Genomic DNA, 11,779 nt, shown 5'->3' with positions numbered 1-11,779 from the left:
CTGTCGTAAATTGTGTGTATTTATTAGTGTCGTCACACAAACCTTAGCAACGGCTTACTTTGACGTCAGAAGAATCGCCATGCTGTTTCATAATATTGATTTTATGTCTAAATTTAAAACACCGGCTCTATGTTTCTGTATAGGTATATATTCATATTGCATTAACATACGAGCACACGAAAGAAAAATTTTGAGAAGCAAAGGTGTTATTTGGAAAATAAGAAATTACTTAAAATTAACTAGAGGAAGACATACATACATAAATACATACATACATACATACATACACACATCCATATATCATACATACAAACATACATATATACACATACATAGAAACACACACACACACTATATATATATATACCTTATTCTTTAATTCTTTTACTAGTTTCAGTCATTTAACTGTAGCCATGCTGGAGCACCACCTCAAAGGGTTTTAGTCGAACAAATCGACATCAGGACCTATTTCTTAAAGCCTAGTACTTAACCTATCGATCTCATTTTGTCGAACCACTTGCTTACGGGGACGTAAACAACAACACTGGTTGTCAAGCGATGTTAGGGAGAACACAGAAACAAAGTCATACACACGGTTATATTGATGACTGTATCGGTGCGACATCACTCTCCCGTGAAGAACGAGACTCCTTCCTCTCTTTTGTCCAATCTTTCCATCTTGCTCTCGAATTCTCCTGCACCATTTCTAACACTTCCGTCGACTTTCTCGACATTTCGGTCAACATACACCACTCCACTCTCACCACCTCCATCCACTACTAATACACCGACTCACACTCATACCTCAACTTCTCCTCCCACCCTACCCACACCAAGCTCTCCATCCCCTACTCCCAATTCCTCTGTCTGTGCAGGCTCTGCAGTGACAACCATGACTTTGAGACTCAGTTTCAACTCATGGCTCGGCACTTCATCCTTCGTGGATATCCCCTCACCACTAGCCACACCGCCCTTGCCAGAGAACGTTCCGTGAACCGTACCTCTGTTCTCCTCTCCCCGCTCCCACCCCGCCCTTACCCGTCTCCCCTCAACTATCACCCTCTACCTTACCTCTCCAACGCACAATTCTCCGAGCCTTCCGGCAACTCTAGTCCGACCCCTCCACTTCGCACAGCTTCCCCAACCTACCCCTTCAAACGAGCCCACAACTTACGTCCACAGTTTCTTCCTTAACCTCACCTCCCAACCTGGCTCGTTTCCCTGCTCCCACCCACGCTGCCGCATTTGCCCCTACCTCTCCAACACCACCATCCTCACAGACATCCATCATCGTTCCTATCATATCACTGACTCCTTTATATGCACTTCTAGCAACGTCATTTACTGCACCTCCTGCTCTTTCTGTCATTCTCTGTACATCGGTCAAATGGGATGCCGCTTGGCTGACCGGTTCGCGAGACATTAGATTCGGTAATGACACCTCGGTCTCGCGCCATTTCCATTCTACCGGTCATTCATTACAACACCTGTCTGTGTTTGGATTGCCTTTGCTCAGGGCCATCTAGACTCCCGCCTTCGCCGTGAACAGAGATTAATCTTCTCCCTTCGACCCTTTGCGCCACATAGGCTCAAATCCCCTCCCTCTTCCTCTTACTCCCCTCCTCTCTCCTCACTTTATCTCACACCTACTTCCTCTCTTAACTCCTACCCCCTCTACTTTCTTGCCCTGACATCTACTTCATCTCTTCATTTCTTACTTCATCGTTATCCCTATCCACACACCACACCCACACAGCCCAATCCCACCACCCCACACATCCCACTCCTAATACCCCACCCTTACCCCCACATCCTCACCCCAAACCAACACTCCACCCTCACATCCCCACACTCCACCCTCGTATCTTCACTCCACAACACCACCATAACACATACCACCACACTACATCATGCCACACCACGTCATGCCACACTACACACCACCACACCACATCACATCACACTACCCCGCACACTAGCACAGACCACTTCCCAACACCCACACCACACTACACATTACCATACCACATCATGCCACACCAGACCACATCACATTACCTCGCACACACTAACACTGACCACTTCCCAGTACCCACAGCATCATCCACATACCCACACAATACAGATGCACACATTTACACACGCATACATCCACATGCATGCACAATTGCTAGCATCGTCGAATTTGCAACTGGAATATCATACTGATAAGGAAATGAAGAGTTTCTCCCTTCTAAGCCAGAAACGCGTCTATGATTAACTTACGACTGGTTAGGTTCGTTTTTCTTCTTCTTGTTTTGCTTTTATGAGTTACAAGTAATGCTATCTGTTGGAGTTTCAGCATTTAGCTGCTATTTCTGAACTTCGATATGTGGTGAAGCAACTGTTGCTGATCCCTTAATTATGTTTATATATGTGTCTGTATGTATATGTATATATATATATATATATATATATATATATATATATATATATATATATATATATATGTATGTATGTATGTATGTATGTATGTATGTATGTATGTATACATACACACACATACACACACACACACACACACACATACACACACACACACACACACACACATATATATATATATATATATATATGATGGCCGTCCACTCGTGACCGAGGAAGACCATTGCCGACCTTCAGGAACATTGTGCGCTCTAGGACTAACTTATATTTTGCATTTGCGGCTCCGTTGGTGGCTAATGAGCCCTACTCTTGACAAGCATACACGACTGCAAGCATTGCAGATTAAGCTTTCCCCATTCTCTATACGAGCCGTGCGCTTTCGCGCATCTCGCTTAAGTTCTTCATGCTGGATACGTGCTCTCTCAAAAGTGTCGATCCCCTCCTTTACCTCGTTGCCGAGTCTGATGTCTCGAAGGTGTTCCGCGAACCGGTCAGCTAAGCGGCGTCTCGTTTGACTGATGTGTAGAGGACAGAGAGAGCAGGAGATGCAGTAAATGACGTTGCTAGAAGTGCAGGTGAAGGAGTCAGTGATATGATAGGGTCGATGGTAGGTGCCAGTGAGGAGGGTGGTGTTGGAGAGGTAAGGGCAAGTGCAGCAGCGTGTGCGGAGCAGGGGAACGAGCCGGGTTGAGAGGTTGGGTTAGGGAAGAAGCAGTGGTTCACGAGGTCTCGTAGGCTGTGGGTTCCTTTGAAGGAGGGGATGAGTTGATTAGGGAAGATGTGTGAAGTGGAGGGGTCGGACTGGAGTCGCCGGACGGCACGGAGAATGGTGCGTTGGAGAGGTAGGGTGGTGGGGTGGTAAGTGAGGGGAAATTTGATCTACTGGATTAAATGCCCTAAATGCGAGGAACTATATATTGGCGAGAGAGAGAGAATGTATTATCGGAACGCTCACGCGTTCACAGACAACAAATGTTTGCCAAATTCCATTGAGCGAACATATAGAAACATGTGATCAGAAAATGTTTCTAACTTTTCCTTTCCACAAACTACACGACACAAATGAGGTTGGAAGAAAGATGAAAGAAAAACGTTTTATTAAAATGTTCAAACCTGTTCTGAACGGAAATAATAACAATGATATAACAACCAGTTAGTGATGTAGATTAAAAAAATATCTTTAACATTCATATGTTGTATAAACAAATTACAGAAGACTCCCACCGATTGAAATAAAAACAATCGAAACCAATTAAGTTTGCTCACTCATAAAACCATTACATGTAAACCGCAAGCTAATTGGTTAAAATGAAGGTGGGATCTATGCCAGTAATATCCGTGCGCCCAGAAAACTGTGATGTTTAAACTGCATGCTGATTAATCAAAATCGCATTCGAAAAATTCAGCTTGTCGGAGCCTTCTAAAAGGTACAAAAAGGAAGAATTCAGTCATTTTACTACAGATGTCAAGCACTCAACTCAACTGTCAGTCAATACATTTTGAAATCTGATGATTACTAAGAACATATGAAAGCGCTAATTGAACTTTATGGACATTACAAAATATTTTTTTTAACGTTTAACACATTTCAACATTTAAATTTTTTTTAATACAATAATAAAAAGCGTGAAAACCAGACTATACACACATACACAGACACACACACACACACACACACACACACACACACACACACACACACACACACATACATATATATATATATATATAAAATATAATAATTCATTGGATTCTCTCCCTTCCTCCTTTTCTGGTTTTTAGTTTGGCCTTTTTTGAACTTTAGATTTCTGGATTTAACTCCGATCCATTTTCCCTTCCTCTAATTTAAACTTTTAGTATAGCGTCCATAGCCTCTCTCCCTTAATAGCTCCCTGTAAACCAGCGTTCTTGCTTCTAACGGTCATTTACTTAACTATATAATGTTATAACACGTACGCAACCTTTGCATTTAGCGCTGGTCTTGCTTTTTGTATGTTGGTTCCCTGAAGATGAATTTATGTGCAATTCCAGCACCTCTTACTTCTTTGGAGTAGAGTGCACATATATTTTGAAACATAAAGGAACTTATTGATTATATGCGTTTTGCTCCATTTATTATATATGTATTTTAAATGTTGGAATGTGTTAAACATTAAAAGAAATATTTTGTAATGTCCATAAAGTTCAATTGGGGCTTTCATATGTTCTTAGTAATCATCAGATTTCAAAATGCATTGACTGACGGTTGAGTTGAGTGCTTGACATCTGTAGTAAAATGACTGAATTCTTCCTTTTTGTACCTTTTAGAAGGCTCCGACAAGCTGAATTATATATACCTAAACATGTGTGTGTGTGTGTGTGTGTGTGTGTGTGTGTGTATTCATATTTATATATATATACATAACAACATGTATATCATAGATAACCCTTCGCTTACTTATTGGAGAGCCTATTATTCACTTAAGTAAGCAAAAACAGAATTAAAAACCTTTTAGGTCTGTTTCATAATTATTCTTCTTCTTTAGAAAAGGGATACCACCCATCCACCCAGAGAACTTTGATTCTAAATCGCTCTATATAAAAGTAATTTTGTCAGGATACTTCATTAACCAGCTTGATTTGTATATATCATGTTGTTTGTCTATGTAATAAATTAAATATATTGATATAGAGCAAATTGTAATTCTGGATACCTGATTCAAGTACAATATAGATAACTCTGTATTTAATTATTATAGCTCCGAAGACTGAGATAACGTGAATACATCCTATTGTTCCCCAAAGTAAACAAAAATTATCCTGAAACCGATCCGTAAGAATATTCCCAATTATTCTTCTGTTTACTTAAGAGTGGAATGTTTTCATCACTTTCAATCTCCACAGCTAAAAGAATTCAAATGAATAACATTGTAGATGCACATACGAGTGTATTTGTGTGTACGTATGTGTGTTTGTATTTTCCTGTTAGAAACACACATGCATTAGGCCCAATAAGTAAATTAGTAAACCGTACGGAAACTGTACGGAAATGTCTTTTGTGTATGTGTATGTGCGAGTACGTATATGCGCATTTGTGTGTGTGTGCGTGATACTTTGTTTTTGTGATTGTCTCTCTCCGCTTGAAAACCGGTGTTGGCTTGTTTGCATAAACGTGACTTAGAGGTTCAGCAAATGAAGTGATGAAATATGTACAAGACTTAAAATAAGTACTGGAGTCGATATGATAGTTTAAACCCTGTGAAGTAGTAACCCAGCATGGCTTTAGTCAAATAACTGAAGTAAGAAATAGAATATATATATTTTATATATTTTCCTTTTTATTTTGCTAATGTTTCACAACTTTTGCAATTTAGATCAGTGGTTCCCAAATTTTTCTTACTCACAGCAGACCTTACAAGAAGTCAAAATATTTCGGTGCACTTTGTACATAAATTCTAAAATTTATTCAAAAGGGGTTTTATACACATTAGCATAGACTATAAAGTAATATATAGATGATTAAAAATACAGAAAAATCGCATGTACTTACTCTTTATTGAATATATAAAGCAAAGTTATCAATGAGAAACATGCTCTTCATGTTTTTTGGGAATGTTTTCAATATTGGGACGTATTTGAGAAACATAAACCCTCATTTCTTCTTCTCTTTTTTCTTTTTTATTTGATGTTAGTCAGGGTTGAAAATCCCAACTCACATAAATACGATGTGGAAATTGCATCAAAACGGATAAAGCTTTTTTTGCTACTCCTATAATAGCAATCCCATACTTGATTTTAAGTCCGCAATCACTGGATATAGATGCCAATTCCTCTTCTTCACATATTTTCAGACCAATATTAGATGGAATTTTTATGAAGGGATTTCGAACTCAATCATACTCTTCAGTATTCAATGACGGAAAATAAAAGTATATTTTTTCTTCCAGATCTGTCAAATGTTTAAATACAATAGGAGTTATTTCTTTTATGCAGCTTTTACGTATTAAGGAAAATATTTCGAAGTTACCACCTTCAGCTCTATTTTTCCAAATTATCACTTTCTGTTTAAAGGAAACCAGCTTATCTGTCGAAGTGAGAATGTTTTCATTTCTACCTTCCATAATTGTGTTGGCGTTATTAAGTTGTGCAAATATCTTTGTTAAATATTCCAGCTTGGAAACCAAAATTTCATATTGTAGATATTCCAAGAAGCGGTCATGTTTTTCTTCTTTAAAAAATGCATGAAATTACTTCTGGAGTTCATGTATGCAACGTAGCACCTTACCTTTTGAGAGCCATCTGACTTTTGTGTGTAAAAGTAAGCGCTTGTGCTGGGAATTCATATCAACACGAGCTCCAGCATGGCCACAGTCAAATGACTGAAACAAGTAAAAGAGTAAAAGAGTAAGCGACATTTCAACGGCCTACTTTTAATATAATTAACCATTTAGCTCAACTCGCTTTAGCTCAACTCGTATTGTTTTTGAAACTAATGCCTCCCTATGTAGGGATCAATGAGTACGTATAACATTAGGATTTTGTTGTTGTACGAACGATACAAAACCTTTAACAGAGCCTGTCATAGATGGTGCTCCATCGGTACATATTCCAACAGATGGATTGCAGGATAAATTCCATTTTTCGAGGTAGGCAGATAAAATGTCAAAAATATCTTGACCTCTTGTTGTGAGTGGCATTTCTTCGCACCAAAAGAACTGACTTATGATTTGGTTACCATCAATGAATTGAATAAATGTAAGTTATTGTGCTTTGTTGCTAATGTCAGTTGATTCGTCAACCTGTAGAGCAAATTCTGAGTTCTGAAATTTTGTTTTATACATTGTTTTTCTATATCAGCAGATACGTCCATAATTCTCCGATGGATTGTATTATTTGAGAGCGGAATCTTGCTTATTTCTTGCTCGACTTCATCACCTAACATGGTTTTAACCGTCTTTCTACAAGCGGGTAAGATAATCGTTTCGGCTAAAGTATGCGATTTCGTTTGTAGTGCAACCATTTCGATTATCTCAATAGACGCGACTTGAGCCTTTTCAGAAGCATGAATCCTTTTTTCAAAATAGTTTCTTTGTTCAGATTGCTGTTCTAGCAGTCTTTGGAAATAATTCAGATCTTTACGTTGACATTGTGAGTATTTAGTTGTAAAATGTCTTTTCAACTTGCTAGGCAACATGCCTTCGTTAGACATCTTTTTACCACAAACACCACACAGCGGAAGACGTTGATCCTCGTTGCCAGTCCAATGAAACCCAAACTTTAAATAGCTATTGCAATATTTACGACTGGGTCATGCTTTCGCATTATTATCACTATGTTTAATTACTTTTGACGGACGTTCACTTTCAGATTCATAATCGTTCCCTCTTAATAAACTTTTCCATTTTATGGGTAATTTAGTCTGTTAATATGAATTGTCTCGCACAAAGAGTACAGATAACTAACAGCGTCAAACTGAGACTGAGACAAGTGGCCAGTGAGCTGTGAAAAGTGGCAGCGTGTCACACGTGATCGGACTCTTTTGAGAAGCTTTTCAAAATTAATCGAAAAGATGAAAATTCTCGCCACTGAATGAAAACAATTGAAATACAGCCGCAATACGCGAGGGCGTATTTAAACATTTAGTTCAACATCATATATTTTAGTTCAATAGCTTATTTCTCATATTTATTATTGAAATGAAAACTGCTGAGGCGACGACCGAAATAAACTGAAACATAGTCGTGCACTGAATAAGTCCATAAGACGTCAATTTCGATGATAGATTGATGCTAATTTAGTTATTATCCTTATGAAATTTCTGATTCAAAATTGAATAACATTGCTATACCATAATTAGCTAAATGTATTGAATGACACAACCATCTCTCATTCTTAGCTTAGACATTTATAGTATTTGACATTTATATATGAACTTTCTAGTGAATTTCGGTTTGTATTTTTTATGTTTTGAAATATAATCTTACTTTTTCGAGGCGCACCAAATTACATCTTAAGGCGCACCAGTGAGCCATGGCGTACAGTTTGGGAACCAGTGATCTAGATAGACTTTATTCGTGTATTATGTAATTTTCGCAAATACTCGATTCTTAAGCCAAATTACAAAATCTTCTAACAGAAAATATTTGTTCTACTGTTATGTAATCAATCGCTGATAACTATTAATGACTTTACTTGCCTAACACGTAATCTTTAATAGATCAACCACATAATTCCTATCATAAAAGCAAATTTCTCTATGCAGCCAATTAAGTTTTATTGTTATCTGAACAAGAATACACTTTTATTCCACTAGTTGGACTTAATGATCTATTTTTATAGCCTCCTTCCATCTTTGTGATATTGACGTAATTTGTGAAATACGGCGAATACTGTTCATTTTTTAAATCATCAGAGAGAGAGAGAGACAGAGAGAGACAGACAGACAGACAGACAGACATACAGACAGACAGACAGACAGACAGACAGAGATAGATAGATAGATAGATAGATAGATAGATAGATAGATAGATAGATAGATAGATAGATCGTCGATTTAATTATAATTGTTTATTCACATCAAAAAAGTATTTACCAGTGAAATATTTTAATAGTTTACAAAATCTGAATTCAACTACCAGGTGATACTTTCATGCGCTTTAAAGAATCTAAGTTTGTATTGTAGAGTCTACTATATTAAACTTAGTAGCCGTATTCTTTTCAGAATTACATTATTGCATCTTCTACTCAGTAGACAATTCAGTAATTTTAGATTTTTTACATTTCTGCCTGCTTTGATTTTCTAAACACAGCATTTTACACATAATGCTTTTAGAAAAGTAACCTATTCAATAGTTTCTATTTTTTAGCATTACAAAAGAATTTTCTATTGGCAGCTAGTACGTCACTGCTAAGTCAGTAAAGGAAAATATCAATACAATTCAATTACAAAAACCTATTCCCTCGATTAATTTCCTTTAGGGATTTTGTAATTCATTTCGTATAATAATTATATATTGGTCGTTAGATTTAAATTTCCATCAAATAGTTCAGTTCTTTAATACGTAACAAGTAATCGCTTAACCCTAGCTACTTATTTCAACCATATTCATATAATTGCCTCTCCTTAGATTCTCCTTCGATCTTTTAAAATGCATCCTTCCAATTTCTTTCGTTTTATTTCCTTTAGAGTCGCAATTAGCTTTAGATTCATAACTATTCACAAAATTGTTAGTGTCACAATTATTCTACATACATAATCTTTTACTTGTTTCAGTCATTGAACTGCAGCCATGCCGTCGCATCGTCTTGAAAGATGTAGTCGAACGTATCAACTCCAGTACATATTTCTTTAAAGCCTAGTCTCTATCAGTCTCTTTTGCTGAAACGTTAAGTTGCAGGAATGTAAACAAATGAACACCGGTTGTCAAGAGGTGATGAGGTATAAACATACACAATTGAAAACATTTGTCCAAAGTACCATGCAGTGGAACTGAACCAGAACCATGTAGTTTGGAAGCATACCTACACCTTTAGACAACCACACCTACTTCTGCACCATACCTCCTCCGCCACACCTCCTGCGCCTATCTATATATATATTTATATATATATGGTGGCTGTCTATTCTTTATGCAGAGTCTGGCCACCACCTGTACCTACACCTTAGATCCATCATGGCGTCTGATGTGGCTTTTTAAACCAAAGTATTGAAAAGACACCCACATAGACTGCATATCTGATTTGGACGACCAAGAGCTGCAGTTAAGTTCTGATCTTTGTGAATCTTAAGATGTTTTTTGAGGTCTCCGTTAGATTTGAAGACCTTATGGCATACACGGCGTTGAAAGGTATGTACATATACATATACTCTTCAACTAGTTTCAGCTCAAGAGCTACGGCCATGCTGTGGAATCGCTGGAGCATCGAAACCTCCTCTTATATATGGCATTTGGTGAATGAGAGAGTTTGATGCTGTTGCCCTCATATGCGCTTCCTGTCGTCCCGTAGACTCGTCCGGAACTCTTGACACGAAGGGATCCAGTTTTGTTTTGGACCAAAAGGAGCTGCAGATGTTCAGAATATACGAAGCGCCAAACAGGTCTCTCTGGTATTTTGGGAAGACACGGAAGAGTTCTGGACCCTTGAAACCCAAGCTGTTGCAGTACCTGATCCTGTGTCCGGATGGCGATGTTGGGATCTTTGGCATTTTGTAGTGGCGCCCGTCCTGCTGTTTGTGTAACTTTCAATGCCAAAATTTAGTAAAAGTCTTTCCAGGAGTTTCCAGCAGTATATCACTGCATATCTTTCCAACCTTCGTTCTAGGGAGTTGAGTCATAACTTTTTCGGCCTTTTCCAATAGTTGACATGTCGCATTGAGACGATTGTCATTAGTTTCGTTGATTGCTTCGAGTTCCGCCGTTAATTTTATAGTGTGGTAACCATAATTTTGAGCAATAATCTAGGCAGCTGAGGACATATGTCCTCCGGAAGACCATCATGGTTTCTTATCCTCTTGTTCTGAAAGTTCTAAGGATCCATCCAGCCATATGGATTTTATAACCATCTTAGCAAGATGCACTTGAAAAGGTGCAACATTACTCATGTCACTGCCCAGGTCACGCACTGATTTCAATTCAAGGTTTGCAATCCCTCCTGGGCCAGTGTATCCTCTCTGTATTTCATTCAGCTTTGTTTACTGGGCTTGGAATTTTCCAACATTAAATGGCATATTACTGTCCTCAGCCCACCTGTATATTGTATCCAACTCCGGTCTCTAGGTTTCTGTATTTTCTGAGAGACATCTTGTATTTTCTGCATAGCTAGCAAGGGTGACTATCTGAGCAGCTGAAGTTATGTCTGAGAGGATCACTATGAATAGCAATGGCCCTAAGACGGTGCCCCGTGGAATACCACTCACTATTTTTGTTTCTGTACAAGTGGTTCTAACCACTCTCCAAATTTTCCGACTATGCCGAGATCACACAGCTTGTGACATATACTGTGGTTAACTTTCTCAAAGGCTTTTGAAAAGTCAAGACATATGTCCACATTTTAGTTGATTCAACTACTTCAACACTCAGTCGTAGTGCTGTAAAAGCTGTCAGGAAGCTTGTACCTGATCGAAAACCATTCTCTGCCTGAGAATCTTGTTTTTGTGTGTATTGGTCTTGTGCTCTGAGAACACATTTATTGCATATAATTTGCATTACGGACATGAAATGTTTAAGTTGCATGTCAATGTCTGGTGTGGAGAGACACTTAGGCCAATCTTGTTTGTGGATCTCTTTCTGAATCGATTTCCATTTAGCTTTATGAAAGTTCAGACGGGAGAGATTTTTGGTGCTTCGTATATTCTGCACATCTGCAGCTCCTTTTG

The 11,779-nt window shown here is 38.2% G+C and overlaps 1 protein-coding gene across 1 annotated transcript; it reads right to left on the bottom strand.

The window, feature by feature from the left end:
* Positions 1-7,123: 7,123 nt before the first annotated feature.
* Positions 7,124-7,612, bottom strand: LOC149137146 (zinc finger BED domain-containing protein 5-like). Its single transcript, XM_089338651.1, has one exon. The coding sequence runs from the start codon at positions 7,610-7,612 to the stop codon at positions 7,124-7,126; it is 489 nt and encodes a 162-aa protein (XP_089194777.1).
* Between the last annotated feature and the right edge of the window lie 4,167 nt (positions 7,613-11,779).

This window comes from Octopus bimaculoides, chromosome 2 (assembly GCF_046866305.1).
Source record: "Octopus bimaculoides isolate indiv1 chromosome 2, ASM4686630v1, whole genome shotgun sequence".
NCBI lineage: Eukaryota > Metazoa > Mollusca > Cephalopoda > Octopoda > Octopodidae > Octopus > Octopus bimaculoides.
Note: the sequence above shows the minus strand (reverse complement) of the source record. Positions and strands in the feature narration are given on the sequence as shown.

Coding starts and splice junctions, on each gene's coding strand:
- LOC149137146 (XM_089338651.1), bottom strand. CDS start 7,612: ATGTCTAACGAAGGCATGTTGCCTAGCAAGTTGAAAAGACATTTTACA.